The 21405-nt window shown below is 40.6% G+C and overlaps 1 protein-coding gene across 2 annotated transcripts in view; it reads right to left on the reverse strand.

The window, feature by feature from the left end:
• Nucleotides 1-20584, reverse strand: part of IFT52 (intraflagellar transport 52) — a 39409-nt gene extending 18825 nt beyond the window's left edge. The window contains exons 1-7 of one of the 2 annotated variants that reach the window (XM_055305164.1): nucleotides 20467-20584; nucleotides 17789-17913; nucleotides 16655-16742; nucleotides 12347-12476; nucleotides 11980-12055; nucleotides 10231-10302; nucleotides 3724-3850 (exon numbers count right to left, since the gene is read on the reverse strand). In XM_055305164.1, the coding sequence (XP_055161139.1) occupies nucleotides 3724-3850; nucleotides 10231-10302; nucleotides 11980-12055; nucleotides 12347-12476; nucleotides 16655-16742; nucleotides 17789-17913; nucleotides 20467-20487 (639 nt within the window). In that variant the 5' untranslated portion in view covers nucleotides 20488-20584. Of the gene's footprint in view, nucleotides 1-3723; nucleotides 3851-10230; nucleotides 10303-11979; nucleotides 12056-12346; nucleotides 12477-16654; nucleotides 16743-17788; nucleotides 17914-20466 lie in introns of those variants that run through there. The other variant, XM_055305171.1, reaches the window with a different exon arrangement.
• Nucleotides 20585-21405: the final 821 nt, after the last annotated feature.

Here is a 21405-nt window from a genome sequence, read left to right on the forward strand (position 1 = left end):
CAATGTGAATTGGTTCTACAGCATTTTCCCAGTTAACTTAGAAATGAAGATTATACAAAGGTAATCTGTAAAGATTTAAAGATATTTTATGAGAATCAAAAGACACTACTTAACATCCAAATAAAAAACTAATCCCCAAGCATGAAAGGTCACAGAAGAGGGCGCTTGGGTTAAGTGTCCAACTCTTGACATCGACTCAGGTCATGATCTCGGGTTCATGAGATGGAACCCCACGTCAGACTCCGTACCCAGCATGGATTCTCGCTCTCCCTCTGCCTCTGCCCCTCTCCTCTCTCTCTCAAAAATGGAAAAAAAAAAAAGAAAAATCACAAAAGAAATAACTAGTTAACAAGAAAAAAATTTAATTAGTAACTTAAAAAATCAAAACAATAAAAAAAATCAAAACAATGTATTTTTGCCTATTAGATTAATATGAAAAAGATGACTGCAAACAGTGTCAGCCAGGTTTCAGTGAAATAAGTTCTTTCACACATTGCTGAAACAGTCAACGTTATCAACAAGCATACAACACTCTATGGACAATTTCACAGTCATAATCACACAAAGTTAGAAATAAATTGAAATGTTCAGCCACAGAAAAAGTGGTTAAGAATAAGGGAACCTCCTCCAGTGGTGAAGTTATGTTATAAAGAGTTTTCAGTAACCTGAAAGAAAGCTTCTGTCATAACATGAGGTGCTTTTGTTGCTTTTTGTTGTTGTTGTTGTTAACATGAGGTCAAAAAAAAAAAAAAAAAGGAAGCCATAAATTATTCAGCCACTCTAACTTAAACCGTGAGGCAAATAAACAAACATGAGCTGTAAGAAAAAAATGGGAAAAAATGATCAAAATGTCAGTTTTGTACTGAGAGATACTTTTTTCCCCTTTCATCTCTGTATTTTTCAATTTTTCTATAATAGAGCATAAATTACTTTTGTAATGAAAAAAACAGTGAAACGTTAAAACGAAAAATAAATTCAGTTTTTCTAGCAACACCACATACAGAGAATAGGCACTGCTGTGATGTGCTAGGAATGGATTATTCTCAAGCCAGAGATGTCAAGAGATACACAAATTCCATAAAAAACAAGACTGGCAAAACAAACTGTGACTTGTGCCACATTAAAAGCAAATGGTTCACAGGAAAAATAACACTATTACTATAACATAACCATTGAAAGCACATCAGTTACTGAGAACAGGAAGAGAATTTGGTGGAATCCCACAGAACGAATGAAGAGTGTTGAATGAATTCAAGCGTGCGATGTGAACCCACATATGTAAGTAAAGAAGTAAATTTTCGGGATCCCTGGGTGGCGCAGCGGTTTGGCGCCTGCCTTTGGCCCAGGGCGCGATCCTGGAGACCCGGGATCGAGTCCCACATCGGGCTCCCGGTGCGTGGAGCCTGCTTCTCCCTCTGCCTGTGTCTCTGCCTCTCTCTCTCTCTCTCTCTCATTCTGTGACTATCATAAATAAATAAAAATTAAAAAAAAAAGTAAATTTTCACTACTCTCCACAATTAGGTCTATATTTTTTCTTTAATATTCTTTTTTTCCCCTACCTCATTTATCTCAAATAGACTATAGACCTTCCTTTATTTTTTTAAAAATATATTTTTTTAATTTATTCATGAGAGACAGAGAGAGAGAGACAGAGATAGAGACACAGGCAGAGGGAGAAGCAGGCTCCATGCAAGGAGCCTGACCGGGACTCAACCGGGGTCTCCAGGATCACCCCCTGGGCCGAAGGCAGCGCTAAACCATTGGGCGACCTGGGCTGCCCCATAGATCTTCCTTTAATCCTTTTCTTCTGGGCAGAGATTCTATCACTGTCTACAGCTTCCTTTTCCAGCTTTTGTCTATAATTTATTTCAGTTAAATAATAATATATATACCATGGACTGCTTTTGTTCTTTCCGTATTAATGAGCTTATCCCAGCAAACTAAGACCTAGATAGGATCAGGACAGGCCCAAGAAGGCAATGGCCCAGGGCAAGGAAGCGGAGCACACACCCCAACCCCAGGCTAGCCTTATCCCACCGGGGTTTCCAGGAGTATGGGAGTGGGCCCTCTCAGGCATCACTGGTTTATTTCACAAACTTAAAAGTGACAGGCAAACACCTCTCTAAAAGATTGTGTTTATAAGGCAAGACTAAAAGCTTGTTAGGAGGGGTGCCTGGAGGGCTCAGTCAATTGAATGGCTGAGCATCCAACTCTTAATTTCAGTTCAGATCATGATCTCCTGATCTGCAGTCCTGGGATCTCCTACATCAGGCTCCTGTGCTTAACAAGGAGTCTGCTTGAAAGTCTCCCCTATCCCTGTGCTCCTCCCACCACTTATAGGTGCTCTCTCTCTCAAAATAAATATATAAAATGTTTAAAATAAAAGCTTCTTAGGAAAAGAAAACAGGCTTTAAATAGCTAGGCAATGGGCAGATGATAATCTCAGGAGTTCTAGAAGAATCATCATAGTATAGAATTCTGTACCTAAAGGATGTTTCATAAAAATCCACTGATGAAGCCAGGTAAAATCTCTGTGCACAGTTAAAAACTAAAAAATAATAGGGGTGTCTTGGTGGCTCAGTTAAGCATCCAGCTCATTTTCAGCTCAGGTCATTCTCTCAGAGTTGTGAGATCGAGCCCCTTCCCACATCAGGCTCCATGCTGAGCGTGGAGACTGCTTGAGATTCTCCCTCTCCCATCCTCTCTAAAAAAATAAATTAAAAAATTAAAAATAATTATAGTTCTAGTATTACACTACCAGAGACCCCTTAGGATAGTTGTCTCATTACTTTTGTGACTAAAACTGACATTTTATGTAAACCAATTATTTCCACATCTTGAATCATTTAATACTTTACTCTAATTTTAAAACAGTATTTCCAGTTTTTTTGGGAGAAACTAATACCATAATAACTATTATGAATTTTGTCTAAATATCATCTTTCAAATACAGCATAGATATTTATCTACTTCCTAATAAAACGATGTCAGAGCTTTTAAATATGGGAAGAAAAAGTAATATCTAAATCCCACAAAGAAAAATAGATGTGAGAACTAGAGAAAAAATGAGAGGTCAGCTGATGAATTATAAGTCTTGGTAGACAAATGAAGGTGAATTCAGCAAAACATGAATTAAAAAGCAGTGGATGGGGTACCTGGGTGGCTCACTCAGTTGAGCATCCAACTCTTGATCTCAGGTCTTAATCTCAGGATCATGAGAGCTCAAGTCCCACATTTGGCAGTGGATAAGTAGGGTCACAATGAGAGGGGGCTATGTCCTCCGGGACCACCTGCTCCCACATTTTGTGGGGTCTCTGGGATGAGAACTGAGTCTTCTGATATGTTGCTCTGGGACAAACTAAATTAACAGCAGCACAATTCTGTGCATTTTGGTATAGTGTGTTAACTCACCCTTTCCCTGAATGGATTCTCTTACTCTAAGGGTGAGAGTCTGTACTCATAGACAGTTATAATATAGGTAGCCTCATGCTACCATGGAATAGATTTGGATTTAGAATGATAAAAGCTGGGTTTAGGTCTTAAGTCCACTGATTACTGGACAATTTGCTGTTTCCTCATAAATAAAGCATAGTTTATTAAAATACTACCTCACAAGGCTGTTGTAAAGACAAGCGAGAAAACATATGAAACCCCTCTGGAAACAGTTTTTATTATTTCAATAATAAAAATAATGTATACACCCACATCTAAAAAAGGCTGTACCTTCGAGTGATAGAAAGCCAGAATGGGTCTGTTAAGCGGGAAACAGACAGAGCCTGTGGACAGAATAGCCACTGCTGGTTTCATGACACTCAATGTGGCACCAAAAGGATAGACAAAGGTGAGAGCCCTGTAAGAAATTAAAGAAACATTCAAATTTTTAAAAAATGAATAAAAAAATTTTAAAGATAATTTCAGTGCTTCTTGAACAATTCAAGATCAAACACAATTTTTGGGGGGGTTTTGGTCAGGAGTAAAAATCCAAATTTTATTACATACACAAGGAGGCTCAATAATGAAATTGAGACCCAAAGAAATGACCAAGGCAGGCAGGTTTTTATACAGAGACAATAAACGTGTGAGGAATTGACAGGATAAAGAAAACCGGTATTTGGGAGCTTTAGTTAATAAGGAATTCTAAGTGGAATCTGGGCTGAGGTAGTAGAATAGTAAAAAAAAAACGTAGCAAGGTTTATTTCTATAGCTTTCTCAAATTCAAAGTCCCTATCTCTGGTGATGAGGATGTCTTTTACTCCTTTTTTTTTTTTTTTCAAATTTTTATTTAAATTTTGGTTAGTTAACATACAGTGTAATATTGGTTTTAGGAGTAGAATTTAGTGACTCAGCACTTACATACAATACCCAGTGCTCACCATAACAAGGCCTTCCTTAAGGCCCATGCCCCACCCACCTCCTTCTATTACCCCTTAGTTTGTTCTTTACCATTAAGAGTCTCTTATGGTTTGCCTCCCTCTCTTTTTCATCTTCCCATATGTTCATCTGTTTTGTTTCCTATATTCTACATATAAGTGAAATCATACAGTATTTGGCATTCTTTCAAAGACTTGTTAACATAAAACACTCTAGCTCCATCCATATCAACAGCAAATAGCAAGATTTCACTCTTTCTGATGGCAAGCAATATTCCATTGTACATATATATACCACAACTTTATCCATTTATTGGTCAATGGACCACATTTGGGCTCTCTCCATAGTTTGGCTATTGCTGATAATGCTGCTATAAACAACAGACTGCCACACTGAATGTCATGAAACCAGCACCTCTTTGAATCAGTCACTTTTGTATTCTTTGGATAAATACCTGGTAGTGCAACTGCTGGGTCATAAAGTAGTTCTATTTTTAACTTTTTGAGGAAACTCCATACTGTTTTTTCAGAATGGCTGCACCAGTTTGCATTCCCACTAATAGCATAAAAAGGTTCTCCTTTCTCTGCATCCTCACCACCATCTGTTGTTTCCTGTGTGTTAATTTTAGCCATTATGACAGGTGTGAGGTGGTATCACATCATAAACACAAAAAATAAAATCCACAAAATTTCTCTAAGCTTTGTTGACTCAAAATTTGGTATAACTCTAGCTACTAGTTTAATAAAGTGTTTAAAAAATCTGAATGCAAATTAACAACTTATAGTCATATGTGTAAATGATTGTAATTGGAAGAACTGAAGAAAGCCCTTGGAGGAGGAGGAAGAAGAGGGGCCCTCATCTAAGAGATGAACTAGAGCTATAAATGAGCCTGCTCTGTATGACAATGTCTTCCAGGTAAATATTTTCCTCTTCCTTCCAAAGCTGAATGGTATCATCTCCAGATATGAATGGCTGTCATTAAAAGGCCACATTACCCATTGAGTACTTATGTGAATAGAGCCCTGGGGCGCCCAGGTGGCTCAGTGGTCAAGCATCAGGTTGTGACCCTGGGGTCCTGAGATCAAGTCCCACATTGGGCTCCCGGCAGGAAGCCTCCTCCCTCTGCCTATGTCTCTGCTTCAGTGTGTCTCTCATGAAGAAATAAATAAAATCTTAAAAAAAAAAAAAAAAAAAAAAACACAGGGTAGCCCTGGTGGCGCAGCGGTTTAGTGCCGCCTGCAGCCCGGGGTGTGATCCTGGAGACCCGGGATCGAGTCCCACATCAGGCTTCCTGCATGGAGCCTGCTTCTCCCTCTGCCTGTGTCTCTGCCTCTCTCTCGCTCTCTCTGAATGAATAAATAAATAAATAAATCTTAAAAAAAAACATTTAAAAAAAAATAAAAAAATAAAAATAAAAAAAATAGAGCCCTGACATGGGACACTCCTATATACACCTGCCTTGGCCTCCTTCCCCACTCTGTCCTAACAAACACTTAGCAATAGACTCCTAAAAAGGGTGTGGGATGGAGGGGTAAGGGTGGGGTGCAGACCCTGGGGTGTGGCCAAGCTCTGCTGGAGGGGCTAAGGTTTTATTCAAAGAAGATGGAGCTCTGCAAAGGTAACTGAAAGAAGTGTTCTCTGAATGGAGAAACAGGGATCTTATAACAAAGCAAAAAGTTAGAAACTGGTAGGGGGAAGAAGCCCTCATGAAGAGCTCCCTAAAGACAATGTGAATTTTCCTTTCTCTTAGAACATGAGAAAGTTCTTTTTATCCTAAGTTTAAAATGATTTTCTTCCAGAGTTAGTTTCCCCCTCACTTCCGTCAAGTCTAACCTACATCTCTGACTTCTGTGCCATATCGTGGGTGAGAAATGGCACCTGCCCCACGTTCTCTATTCTCCCTCTTCTGCCTTCTGCCCTGCCCCCGCAAGAGCCCAGGAAAGGGGACTAGAGGCCATGGTCCCAGGCCAGAAGCAGAAAGAAATGAGCAGCTGCCATGGACGAAGAAACATGATGTGGGAGAAATAGTTACATGGATGTCAGGGCCCCACACTTTCCCCGAATGCACTCCAAGGAGATGATCCTCAAGGAGGGAGAATAGACACTTGAGTCATATGATGAAAACTGTCAGCTATTATTTACACTCCTCTATTTCTTTTATTATCACTAAGAAATCAATCAGATTGATATTTTTTAAAGATTTATTTACTCATGAGACAGAGAGAGAGAGAGAGAGACAGGCAGAGGGAGAAGCAAGCTCCCTGCAGAAATCCCAATGCTGGATTAGATCCCAGATCCCGGGATCAGACCCTGAGCTGAAGGCAGACACTCAACCACTGAGCCACCCAGGAGTCCCAATCAGACTGACATTTTGATAAGTCTTTAAGCATAAGGCAGATTTTTCCAAACCACATGTAAATGAGTAAGATGGGGGGGAGGGGGGTAAATAGCTGGGAAAGTGTATTCCTGGGATGGGGAACACATATGTATGGGCCCTAAGGTGGGAATGAGCTTAGCATATTTAAGGAACTCAAACAAAGTCAGTGTGGCTACAGCTGAGTGAGACAGAAAAGGGACATGAGAGAAAATGGGATAAATGAGAACCTCAGACTTCAACAGGTCAAGATTTTTCAAAACACAAAGCAGGACTAGTTCTCCACATCTCAAGGCTCACCCAGAAACTGCTGCTTCCAGGATGACCCAGGAAACAATCAACCAGCTATTTGCCTTTCACCACAATTACCAAGGACGTAATAACACAAAAGCAGGTAAGGTACTGTCATGTAGCCTGCAAAGCACTTTTATAAGTATGGCCTCACTGGAGTTTCCCAACAACTATGTAAGATTCATTTTGTCTTCATTACACAGACATCAAAACAGGAGCTAAGAATAACTTGCCTGGGCCACCCTGCCAAGTAAGACATGAAAATAAAAACTTCTACCTCCAAGTCCACAGTTCTTTTACCTACACCAACTGGATAAGCTGACACAAGGCTTAAGAATTAGATTATAAGTGTGGGAGGATGGGTGAAACAGATGATGGGGATTAAAGAGGACACTTATTAGGAAGCACACCAAGGATTGCAAAGAAGTGCTAAATCACTATATTGTACACCTGAAACTAATATGACACTATATGTTAATTATACCGGAATTAAAATTAAAAACTTTATTTAAAAAAAGAGTTAAACCGGGCTCCACACTGGGCATGGAGCCTATTTTAAATAAATAAATAAATAAATAAATAAATAAATAAATAAATAAATAAATAAATAAATATAAATAAATAAATAAATAAATAAATATTATGATTCTTGAATGTCAAAAATGTTTAACTCTATGATGTATGTTGCTACACGTTTTTCCCCTTTATGACTTTCCCTTGATTTCATCCTAAGAAAAATCTTTCCTACTCTAAGGATTATAAAATATTCACCTATTTTTTAGTACTTTTATGGTTTCAGTTTTTTAACATTTAAAATTTTAATCCATCTGAAATATATTTTAGGAGTGTGCTATGAAATGAAAATGTTTTTTGAAATGTTTAGTCACAATTATGCCATCCATTCTCTAATAATTTGAAAAGTCACTTTTACTATAAACAATCCTCATCTTTCATATATGTTGAGTCTGATTCTAATCTACTTATTTCTCACTATTTCTGCATCAGTACCACGTTATTTCCATTACTACACTTTTATAATATGCTTTAATGTATTACAATGTTCAACTCCTATGAGGTGAAATAGCTCAAAAGAGAAAAATAAACCAGAAAAAATATTTACAACACATGTAGGTCTTATAAATAAATAAAAGAGAAACCATTAATAGAAAAATGGGCAAAAAATAGTGAACACGAAATTCACAGAAGAAATACAATCAGCCAAAAGACTTTAAAGGCCATCCCAGGGGATCCCTGGGTGGCTCAGCGGTTGAGTCCCACGTCGGGCTCCCGGCATGGAGCCTGCCTCTCCCTCCTCCTGTGTCTCTGCCTCTCTCTCTCTCTCTATGTCTATCATAAACAAATAAATCTTTAAAAAACTAAAAAATAAAGGCCATCCCACTTAATAATCGAATAAATGCAAATTAAAAAAAGAGATAACATTTTCACTAGAATACTCCCTGCTGACAAGAGAAGAGAAGAAAAGGGAGCAAGTTCATAGGGACAGTAAGTGCTACAAACTACCTGGAGGGCAATTTAGCAATATACCACATTTGGCAATGCGACAATTGGAAAACAAACGTTTGACCCAGAGATTCTAATGCTAAGAATCTAGCCTTACTAGGGACCCCTGGGTGGCTCAGTGGTTGAGCATTGAGCGTCTGCCTTCGGCTCAGGGTGGGATCCTGGAGTCCCAGGATTGAGTCCTACATTGGGCTCCCTGCATGGAGCTTGCTTCTCCCTCTACCTATGTCTCTGCCTCTCTCTCTCTGTGTCTCTCATGAATAAATAATTAAATTTTCCTTTCTTTTTCCTTTTTCCTTCCTTCCTTCCTTCCTTCCTTCCTTTCTTCTTTCTTTCTTTCCTTTTTTTTTCTTTTTAAAGATTTTATTTATTCATTCATGAGACAGAGAGAGAGAGAGAGACACTCCAGAGACACAGGCAGAGGGAGAAGCAGGCTCCCTGTAGGGAGCCTGACATGGGACTCGCTCCCAGGTCTCCAGGATCACAACCTGAGCTGAAGGCTGCACTTAAACCGCTGGGCCACCTGGGCTGCCCTAATTAAATCTTTAAAAAAAAAAAACAAAACAAAACCAGGAACCAGGTAGCCCCGGTGGCTTAGAGGTTTAGCGCCGCCTTTAGCCCAGGGCGTGATCCTGGGGACCTGGGATCAAGTCCCATGTCGGGCTCCCTGTGTGGAGCTTGCTTCTCCCTCTGCCTGTGTCTCTGCCTCTCTCTCTCTGTGTGTGTCTCTCATGAATAAATAAATAAAATCTTTTAAAAAAGAAAAAGAATCTAGCCTTACTAAAATATTAGCATAAATGCACAAAAATTGCACAAAGACATTCACTATGTGCTTTATTTATAGTAACAAGTATAAAACTGTTTATAATAACAATATGGAGAATAACAATACGGGCCCCAGACCAGACTGCCTAGGTTTGAAACTAAGTTCTGACACTTATTAGTCAAGTGAGCTTGGGCAATTAAACTTGTTATCTTATCTATAACCTTGGTGTGTTACTGCGATGATTAAGTGAGGTAAAAATGCCTATCTCTATCTCTCTCTCTCTCTCTCACACACACACACACACACACACACACACACACACACGCCTGTGATACGGTATGTGCTCAATAAATGTTAGGTTTAACTACTAAAGCAAAATATCATAAATGACCCAAATGTTCAACAATAGGAGACTGGCTAGATAAATTAGGAGAATTCCAATTTAGTCATTTAAAAGGATATGGTGCCTATCTATATTTTTATATAAAAAAAAAATCTAGGGCAGCCCCGGTGGTGCAGCAGTTTAGAGCCGCCTGCAGCCCGGGGTGTGATCCTGGAGACCCGGGATCGAGTCCCACATCGGGCTTCCTTCATGGAGCCTGCTTCTCCCTCTGCCTGTGTCTCTGCCTCTCTCTCGCTCTCTCTGAATGAATAAATAAATAAATCTTAAAAAAAAAAATCTAGAAATCTAAATACTGTTAAGAATAATTATTGGGGCGGGGAGAAGAGCATGCATTTACAGCAGAGAACTTCTATTTTCTTCCTTTTGAACTGTTCCAATTGTTTTTTTTGTGTGTGTGTGAGAATGACTTTTATAATTAGAAATGAAAACTTTTCACTTTGAAAAAGAAAACTCTTCAAAATGACAAATACATCTTCTTTAGGTAGTCTCAGAAAACACACTTACTGAGCGTTGTTTCCATTGCTCTCCTCATCAATGATTCCAGGCACAGCCTTCCCTGCAGCTCGGCTAATTTCCCTTGAAGAAAAAAATTTAAACAGTAAACCAAAAAATTTTAGGAATTTCACACTCCAATATTAATAGTAAATATGAACTGCAAGGATTTTGCAGATTTGTTCAAAATATAATTCTTAAAATTTAAATAAAGGTACACCTACACACCTATACCTCTTTGTATAGCTTGCAATAGTTAACATTTTTACTTTTATTTTTTTAAAGATTTTTTATTTATTAATTCATAAGAGACACACACAGAGAGGCAGAGACACAGGCAGAGGGAGAAACAGGCTCCATGCAGGGAGCCTGACATGGGACTCAATCCCAGGTCTCCAGGACCACACCCTGGGCTGAAGGTGGCGCTAAACCACTGAGCCATGCGGGCTACCCAATAGTTAACATTTTATTTTTTTTTATTTTTTTTTTTAAGTTCTTTTTTTTAATTTTTTATTTATTTATGATAGTCACAGAGAGAGAGAGAGGCAGAGACATAGGCAGAGGGAGAAGCAGGCTCCATGCACCGGGAGCCCGACGTGGGATTCGATCCCGGGTCTCCAGGATCGCGCCCTGGGCCAAAGGCAGGCGCTAAACCGCTGCGCCACCCAGGGATCCCAATAGTTAACATTTTAATATGAGGATCAGTTCTTTGAGTCCTGAGGGAAGGATAAATATCCTAGACCATATTCTATTTTTTTTTTAAGATTTTATCAATTTACTCATAAGAAACATACAGAAAAGCAGAGACATAGGCAGAGGGAAAAGCAAGCCCCCTGCAGAGAGCCCGATGGGGGGGGATGGGGACCCTCAATCCCAGTACCCGAGGACCACACTCTGAGCCAAAGGCAGACAGATGCTTAACCACTCAGCCACCCCGGCATCCCTCTAGACCACATTCTAGACTAGAACCACATTCTAGTCCTATGTTTTAGACTCTGTATCATCAGATCCAGCAGTGTGCCTGGCATACACAATTCAAGTGTGAAATGAAAAATTCTGAATATAAGGAAAAGCTCACAGAGGACACCTGATGTTGCTCCTCTCATGTATTCATTTACTACTTCTCCAAAGCCCTAATTTATCTTTTAAGATCTAGTGAAACAGAAAAAATTGACTTCACTCCAGGTTCCAGGGGTAGAGACTATGACCTAGCTATACCATCAAGGCATACTATGCCCTCTGCCATAGGGACCAATTCAGGATGGGCATGTGGCCTAGGCCAACCAAACAGCAAATCTCAGGACTACTCCTGCTGGGAATGGTGAGATCAAGCAAGGCTCTCTTGTCCTAGATAGTGAGGCATGCAGATATAAATTTGGGAACTGCTAAAACGGGAGAGCAAGGCCAAGAGAACTACAGAGCAATGGAACTGGAGCCCTGACAACACCATGAATTTTCAGTCAATCCACACTCAAAGCCTGCCCTATATCTGGGCTTTTCAACTACGTGAATCAATAGTCTCATTATTATTTATTCCCATAGAGAGAACAGGGTTTTCTACACTTGCAACTGCATTCTGACAAAAAAGATGAATGTGTAATAAGATTTCAAAAGATAGAAGGAATGTAATTTGAAGAATGAGAAGTATTATAATAAATAAATTTTAACACAGTAAAATAAAACAAAAGAGCAAGAAAGGAAGAAGGGAATCGTTTATAAAAGGAATCATTTATAAAACATTTCTGCTTTCAACATGCTTACCTATTCAGGACTCCGTTGGAAACTAGAGCTTCTTTAGGATGGAAATACTTATAATATACATTTCTAACCACAGCATCTTTAAGGAAGAAAGGGAGGAAGTTGCATATTAGATTAGAAGTAAGTCTGATATTATAAACACATATAAACTTTGACCCACAAGGAACCCTGGGATTCTATTCCAATTCCTCCCACTTTATACATGGAAGAAGCCTAGCCCCAGAAAGCTCAGACTACCATTGAGGTCAGAATGCTGGACCATGCACCTTCAGCCCAGGGCTCTTTCCATTGTACTATTAGGACCAGGGAGCTACAATATGAATAATAAATAGGAAACAACTGCCTCTATTAAAATAATAATAATAATTACCATTATTAACCATGATTCCATATTCTTCTAGGAGAAAGTTAATATTGGTGTCAAATCTGGATTCCCCACCCTCTCCTAGCATCACAAGGATATCACCGCCTCCATCAAGGTATTTCTTCAGGACTTCAAACTACATAAAGGAAAAAAACAATATATGAATATACTTGAAAGTCCTTAACTAGCTGAAAAATACACAAATCTGTAAGACACGTAAATATAAATGTATATAAGATGATATAAAAGTTACTCTCAACGTAGATTTCCAACCTTGTCTTTAAGCATAAAGTTCCAAAATACTCAAACTGAACTGACATTTTCCACATTGTCTATCTGGAAAGCAAACCAAAACTGGAAACACTAGCTAAAGGAAGCTCACAGATCATTGAGCAGCAGTCCCAGTCTCAACCTAGCGGAGACAAAATCAGCCCTGACTGAAAACGATTGCTCCAGACCACATCTTCCCTTCACTGCCAGCCAAGGACATCAGGATGAAGGCATAGCAAACTACTCCCAGGGAGGAGTTCTGTTCCAGTCATTGACTGATCAATGCACAGTGAGAAATGCAGGTTATCTGCTTATTTCCTGGGAAGCTGTCTCACTTTCACAAAGCTGGGGAGGGGAAAAAATCTCCCAACTGGTCTCGTTGACCCAGCCTGAGAAAACTTGGGCTGAGTGGTCTAGACCAATAGTCTTTCAATAGTCTTTCAACATCCCCAAGCATCTCATCAGAAAAGTATGTGAACACACACTCTGATATGTAAACAAAGTATGTATATTTATATAATTATAAAATATCTTCCCAAAAAGGAGAATTTTGAAGAATAATAAAGATACGAAAAGTAAAATTTCCTTCTGGCACCTCAGTGATTCACTATATACATCTCACTTTGGAAACCACTGGCCTGACCAGCTCTGCTAACAGCAAAGCCTCTTGCTCTGGCACACTCCCTATCCTTCTCTCCTCCAGCCCCTAAATGTGGAAAACATAGTATAACAACTAACATCACCAAGGGGGCTTGCTCCCAAATGAGATATAACTTCATGGATCTTGGACTCTGCACAAGACTGTCTCATTCATGAAGAGCCTACATACCTATTTTTAGCCTTTTTTCAAAAGGTCAAATATAAAGAAGTGCACTAGTTAGTGTATGTATGCTCAAGCATTAACAAATGGAAATACACATTCTTCTAGTACTTATATGCCCAAACAATGACAATGTGAAGTACACATATTCTTTTATAAGTCATCGTCCCTTTCCTTTTTTACATTACAGTTAAGACACTTTTTTTAATGGTGGTGGGTTATAATACCCAGGCTTTTCAGTTCAGAATAAAGGTACATTTATAATATAGATAGTCGTGCCTGCATGGCTCAGTCAATTAGGCACCTGGCTCTTGGTTTCAGTTCAGGTCATGATCTCGGGGTCATGGAATTAAGCCAGCCCCACATTGGGCTCTGTGGTCAGCGAGGAGTCTGTTTAAGATTCTCTCCCTCTACTTGCACTCTCTCTCACATAAGCTAAATAAATTAACTCTTTAAAAAAAATAATATAGGTGTTGATCTGACAGGGTTAGGAAGTATGGTCTGGGCTAACTGGTGGTAAGTGAATACCATCATCAAGCAAATGTGTAAGCCAACGTAGCTGAGGTGGGAACAAAGTAAAACTAAATTCAGTCTAACTTCTAGCTTGATTCGCACATCTTTTTTTTTTTTAAGATTTTATTTATTGGGGTACCTGAGTGACTCAGTGGTTGAGCATCTGCCTTTGGCTCAGGTTGTGATCCCAGGGTCCTGGGACTGAGTCCCACATCGGGCTCCCTGCATGGAGCCTGCTTCTCCCTCTGCCTGTGTCTCTGCCTCTCTCTCTGTGTCTCTCATGAATAAATAAATAAATAAATTTTTTAAAAAATCTTCAAAAAAAAATTTTTTTAGTTAGTTAAGAGAGAGCACAAGCGGAAATGAGGGACAGAAGGAAAGGAAGAAGCAGACTCACCGCCAAGCAGGGAGCCCGACATGGGACTCAGTCCCAGGACCCTGGGATCATGACCTGAGCCAAAGGCAGATGCTTAACCAACTGATCCACCCAGGTGCCCCTGATTCTTAAATCTAATATCACACATATGATGTCTTGTCATAGAAGTTTCTGGAGGACAACATCAACGAGGGTTCATATAGTCTGTGTTGGGTGAACTAACCCCTTTACTGATCCTAAGAAGCCAGCAACAGTGCCCAGGAAGGAGTGATCTCTGCCTGGAGGAAGACCTCTGGTGATCATTTGGATCAGCTTCGTGGAATAAAAACACAAGGGAATGTTGGTTTTTAGAAGTTAAAAGTTTTTCTGCCTTTCTCTCCTACCTCACTCCACCTCTAAAGAGAAGGCATGGTGCCAGGGTATGGTATGGTGGAAGAACATTTTATTAGGATAAATATGCCTCTCAAGGGATTCTATCTTTTGGAAGACATTGCCTTCCATCCCTAAGAGCCTGAAGTTAGGTTGACCTAGAGCCCATTCCCTCTTGGGAAAAGGACCAGGCACCAGTTTCTAACCCTCCTTCCAGATGCCCTGGCTTTCCTGAGGCTGCTTGCTTCTCAGCAAAGATCGGGTCACCTCTCTCTGTCTTCACTAGGCAAAGAAGGGAGGTAGCAGGGGAGAGACTACTGGAGTGTGAGGCTAAAAACCAACAAAGAATATAGTATTCTTGTGCAGGTCACTGCCCACTGTGTGTCCATTTCCCTCAGGCTTTCATTGGGTGGGGGCAGCTTGCCACCTCCATGTTCTTAATAGGAATTCCTGCTCCTCTCAATCTAATCAGTTGTGTCTCTTTTGATGCTCTTCTCAGATGAGGTGGCCTTGCAGTCAGGACAACAACAACAAAAAATAATAGAAATGCTTCCCTGTAGACATCTTCCTTGTGTCCCCACCCCAAGTCAGAGCAGAAGACCCAGGACTGCCCCCATCTAAGGACCACACTGGTCCCACCCTGCCTGACCTCCCTACTCCCCACATCCTTTCCTGAAAACCAAAGCACTTGCAAGTCTCTACTGGAAAGGAAAGGCTCTTGCTGTCTTTTGGGGTTTCTGTTTAGTTGTAGTAAAGTACACATAACATTTACCAACTTAACCATTTTTAAGCAGACAATTCAGTAGTTAAGTACAATCTCATTATTGTGCAGCCATCACCACCATCCATCTCCAGAACTCTTTTCATCTTGCAAAACTGAAGCTCGATATCTATTAAACAATTCCCTATTTCCTTCCTCGCCCTAGCCCCTAGCAACCACAATTCTAACTTTATATGAATTTGACTATTCTAGGTACATCATATAAATGGAATCATATATTATTGGCCTTTCTGTAACTGGCTTCTTTCATTTAGGATTAATGTCAATATTCACCCATCTTGCAGCATATATCAGAACTGCATTCCTTTTTAAGGCTGCATAATCATTTACTGTATGTATCTACCACATTTCATTTATCCACTCACCTGTTTGGTAGACTTGGGTTGTTTCTACCTTTTGGCTATTGTGAATAATGCTGCTATATACATCAATGTACAAATATCGCTTTGAGATTCTGCTTTCAATTCTTTTGGATCTATATCTAGAAGTGGGATTGCTGGATCATTATGTTAATTCTACTTTAAGTTTTTTGAAGGAATGCCATTCTGTTTTATATAATGGCTGCACCATTTTACCCTTCGGCCCATAGTGCACATGGGTTTCAATTTCTCTACATCTCTGCCAATACTTGTGTCTGAGTCTTATATTTATCATTTTTTTTTGTCTATTCTATGAAACAGAATTAAAAACAGCTTCATTTTAAAAGGAATTTTCCTGTTTTCAAAGCAAAAATATGGCAAATAAGTATGGCTAGTATTTAATTAGCCTCAACTATGTGTCTGGCACTTTATACGCATTATCTTAGTTAATGATCTCAACAACTCTATGATGAAGAATGAGATGAAAGTGATTACCTAAAGGCAACACAGTATATGGTAAAGAGGATTTTATTTATTTTTTTAATAATTTATTTATTTATTCATAGAGACACAGAGAGAGAGAGAGAGAGACAGAGAGAGAGAGAGAGAGAGAGGCAGAGACACAGGCAGAGGGAGAAGCAGGCTCCACGCAGGGAGCCAGATGTGAGACTCGATCCCAGGTCTCCAGGATCATGCCCTAGGCTTCAGCCGGCGCTAAACCGCTGCACCACCAGGGCTGCCCGGTAAAGAGGATTTTAAATCCAGATTTTCAGAGCCCACACATCTAACCATCTTACTGCATTTCTTCTTTTTCGATATTTCTTACCTCAGCTGCAGTAAATTTTTCCCTTGGCCCAGATGTAATCCACAGTTTCACTCCAATTAGCTTTTCGGATGTGATTTCATCTTTTAAGCTAGAAATATGATTTTAAAAGTTAGATCCATAATTTAAGCCAATTTATGAATTATTTTAGTCTCTAGACTATATGGAACCATAGGCCACAGAGACCCAGAAATGAAGAGATTTAGAGGTATCTGATGCAGCCTCTCTCCCAAAGTGAGAATCCCCTCTATTGGCTTATCCTAGATTATCCTCTGCTCAAATACTTCCTATAGGCCAAGATGACCAAATTAAACCATCCAAGAGTATACAGTCCTCCAACTACTAATTCAATCAGCTCTGCCAATTAGCTGGTATGATTACATATCCTTACCCATTGAGAAAAACCAGTTACACACACAAAGACAGAGGTATTCTCATCTTTCCTGTCCCCAACCTGAAGTACTGACCAGGTTAAAATAGGGAGAAAGACTCTAACCTCTTAAAAAGTTGTTTATGAGGGCGCCAGGGTACTCAGTCAGTTAAGCCTTGCCTTCATCAGGGTCATGATCTCAGGATCCTGAGATCGAGCCCAGGGGAGCCTGCTTCTCCTTCTCCTTCTTCCCCTTCTCCCTGTTCATGCTCTCTCTCTCAAATAAACAAAATCTTATTTTAAAAAAAGCTATAGGGCAGCCCCAGTCGCGCAGCAGTTTAGTGCCGCCTGAAGCCCGGGGTGTGATCCTGGAGACCCGGGATCGAATCCCACGTCGGGCTTCCTGCATGGAGCCTGCTTCTCCCTCTGCCTGTGTCTCTGCCTCTCTCTCGCTCTCTCTGAATAAATAAATAAATAAATCTTTAAAAAAATATATAAATAAAAATAAAAATAAAATAAAATAAAAATTTAAAAAACTATATATGTATAATTAGGATACTTTTTTGATTTATTATGTGAGAGACAACTTAATATGCTAATTGCCAATTTTCAAAAGAGATGTTTTTATAATCATTGAGTCATTTTTGAACAATCTTTAAATTGAACTCCTCCTACCTAATAATCACTTACATAAGAAAATAAAGACTTTCCAATATTACCAGCAGGTTATTATTATTATTCAGAAGGGAAAACAAATACATGGTCACCTCTGAATCTTCCAATTACTCCGAAGTCTTTTCTGCATAGATTTATAGCCATTGTTGGTGGTGAATACTTCTTTCTTACATGCATTGAAAAGAATGGTGCTCCGAAGCTCTTTCTCCATGGTTACCTTATGGGGAAAAGAAAGCATCAAAAAAAAAAAAAAAAAAAAGAAACAATAAAAAATATTACAAAAGACCCTAAATGGAATAAATACTCTTCTAATTTATCAAGAGAGGGCATACAGCTGCAACCTAGCTATGAAAACCCTACAATTCTCAAAGGTTGAGAATGAAATGCATAATCACAGCTACAGAAACATAAGGCCAGCTCTGGCTTTTGGCTCATTTCTTGTCCTGACCTTCCCACCAGCCTGTTCTCACAACCATACCTGGCCATCACCCAACCTTTATGCCCTTAGACCATGCTTCCCACTTGATTTCTCACTGCTAACTACTATTAAGTGTGGGGTATATAGTCTTCTAGATTTTTTATACATATGTTAACTTAAAAATTTTTTATGATATAGGATCCTATCATATGCACTATTCTGCAATAAATTTTTTTCACCTAACCTTCTATCTTTCCATGTCAGAACATATGCATCTACCACGTTTTTAATTTTTTATTTATTTATGATAGTCGCACAGAGAGAGAGGCAGAGACACAGGCAGAGGGAGAAGCAGGCTTCATGCACCAGGAGCCCGACGCAGGATTCGATCCTGGGTCTCCAGGATCGCGCCGTGGGCCAAAGGCAGGCGCTAAACCGCTGCGCCACCCAGGGATCCCTCTACCACGTTTTTAAAAAGTGCTGCACAATATTGCATTTATGGATGTACCATAATTTAACCAGTTGTATAGATGAGCATTTTACCCTCAAAATTTTTGTTAGGAAAACAATGCTACAAACATCATTCTTAAGCATGATGTTTTTCTGCACCTTCCATATTTGTAGGATAAATTCCTACCTGATGAATGGCTAAGTAAATTATTTTCAAATTGCCCTCCAAAAATTGTATTTTTTACTTCCATAACATTAGTCATAACACTAATGCATTTGTTTCCATATATAATCCTATTTCCAATCCTTTTCATCTTTACTAATAAAATAGGCACAAAAAAAAAAAAAAAAAACCCAGGCCCTCACTGTTTTAATTTGCACTTTCAAATCACTAAGATGGCCATCTTTCACTATGCATATTGGCCACTTTTATTTCCTCTGATTTTCTTGCTCATGTTCTGTTAGTTTTTCCATTGGGTTGAATATTTTTCTAACTGATCATTAAATACTTTCATAAATGAACTTGTCTTTACACTTAACTTCGAGTAGCTTTTTGGCTTTGGTTTGGTGGAATTTTGCAGGACATACAGGTTTTAAATTTTACAGAGTCAAAAGTATTAATCTTTTCCTTCCTGGCTTCTGGATTGCATGACATATTTACAAGAGTTTTTCCTGTGCTAAATTACAAATACATACAACAATGCTTTCTCTTAGTACTTTGTTATGTTAGTTTTTAAGATTTAAATTTTGACCTATTTGGAATTTGTTTTGGTGATCAAAATGGGTTTCGTTATTGTTTTTTTGTTTTTTAATTACTAACAAAAGCTGCCTGACACCAAACCACCTTGTCGATGATGTGTAATACCACCTTGACTACATAAAAAAAAAAAAAATCCTTATAAGCATTTGTATTTGGATCTATTCTGAATTACATTACATTCTCTTTTTTAAAAAATATTTTATTTATGTATTCATGAGAGACACACAGAGAGAGGCAGAGAGAGAAGCGGGCTCCCTGCAGGGAGCCTGATGTGGGACTCGATCCTAGGCCCCAGGATCATGACCTGAACCAAAGGCAGCCGCTCAACCACTGAGCCACTCAGGCGTCCCTGAATTCCATTACATTCTATCTGCATGTAAGTTCCGTACTATTTTAATCATTACAGCTTTATAATATGTTATACTATTATATAGTATATATATAATAGTATATATATTGGTGCTGCAGAGCTAATCCTCTTTATTACCCTTACTTATTAGAATTTTCTGCCAAGTCTCATATATTTTTTTTATTCCAGTTGAACTTGAAAATCACTTTGTCAGCTTAAAAAAAATATAAAAAGCTAATGATCACAACACCACCATCTTTTCACGTTCCAACCATCCATGCATACGCTTGTCTTCCCAGTGTGTACATACAATACTGTATCCAGCCTCTCCCAGTTTCCTGAAAGAAAAGTCCTCATGGTCAGGTCAGTGGTTGCACGCCCTATTGCGTGGTTGTGCCATAATAAACTCAACCACCGCCTTTATGGGCATCTTTTCAATGCTTTTTCCATCACAGACACACTGGAATTTACATACTTTTGCTTTTGCCGTTATTTTTGCTGTACGACAAATTCCAAGAAGCAGGATTCCTAGGAAAAGCGGATGAGACTAAGATGTTAGGATTCCTGGTCCAATGTTCTTTCAGGACTAAAACTCCGCCCAGTCGCAGGCGGCTTTGAACCCAGGGTGAGGCTCGGGATCCGGGCCTGTATCGGCGGCCCCAGTTTACCCCAGCGGACCTTGATTCTCCACAAGACTGGCCCGGAGGCCCAAGGAACAGGCCTGCGAGCGCCTCGCCAGCTCCCAGGCCGCCCCGACGACCCGCCGGCTCATCACAGTCGAAGCCCCTCTTACCTGAGGCCCAGTGACCCCCATCTTCACCCGGCGCCGCCCAGCATCCCGCGGCCAGACATCCAAGGTCTCTTAGCAACGGCGCAGGCGAGGCGGCGCGTCGGGCCGGCGCGCACTGGGCGCTGGACCCACCCCCGGAGCAACGTGATGACGACACAACAGAAGACGTCATTCTGCCTTGGGCGCCCAGGGTCGGGGGGGGGGCGGCGGGCGGGTCTAACCCGGGGCTGTACCACTATGTCGGATAAGGGGTAAATCCAAACATAACATGAATTAACTCTATGCCAAAGACAAGCCTGTATTGTTTCGTCCTTAATATCAAGTATTATTAAAGACTAATAAGAATGGTAGCACCCTAGGGCCCAAGCTTCGCTCCACCCCGAGGGAGAAGAGTGGAGGCTTCCGGTGGAGGTGGGGGACGCCCCAGCCTTGACCCCAAGAGCGCAGGCGCAGGCGTAGGCGTAGAGCGGTGGGGCGAACGGGGCGGGGGGGGAAGAGCGGAGACGCGCAGGCGCAAAGCGGCGGGGCGAACGGGGGCGGGGAGAGAACGGAGGGGCGCAGGCGCAGGCGCAGGCGCAGAGCGGCGGGGCGAACCGGGGGGAAGACCGGGGGGCGGAGCCTTGCGGGTGCGACCGGCTGGACGTGTCCGGACCCCGGACCCCGGACCCCGACCCCGGGTGTGCAGCTCCGCGCCTTGTGTAGAAGGGTTCGGCGTCTCGGAAGCCCAGGAAAGACTTCCCGGTTGGAGAGGGGGAGGTTTAGCGGTGCAAATGGTGGCTCCAGATAGTTCTTCCTCTGATTAGCCTCGCATCTCTGAGCGCCACCGTGCCGGGCTGGTGACCCCGCGGTGAGCGCGCTCCCTAGGCCTCCCCGACGGGGCGCTAGACTTCGGCCAGATCCTACCGTGAAAATACAAACTGTGTCATTAAAGGAGCTGTGAGG

Source organism: Nyctereutes procyonoides, unplaced genomic scaffold (genome assembly GCF_905146905.1).
Source record: "Nyctereutes procyonoides isolate TBG_1078 unplaced genomic scaffold, NYPRO_anot_genome, whole genome shotgun sequence".
In the NCBI taxonomy this organism is placed as follows: domain Eukaryota; kingdom Metazoa; phylum Chordata; class Mammalia; order Carnivora; family Canidae; genus Nyctereutes; species Nyctereutes procyonoides.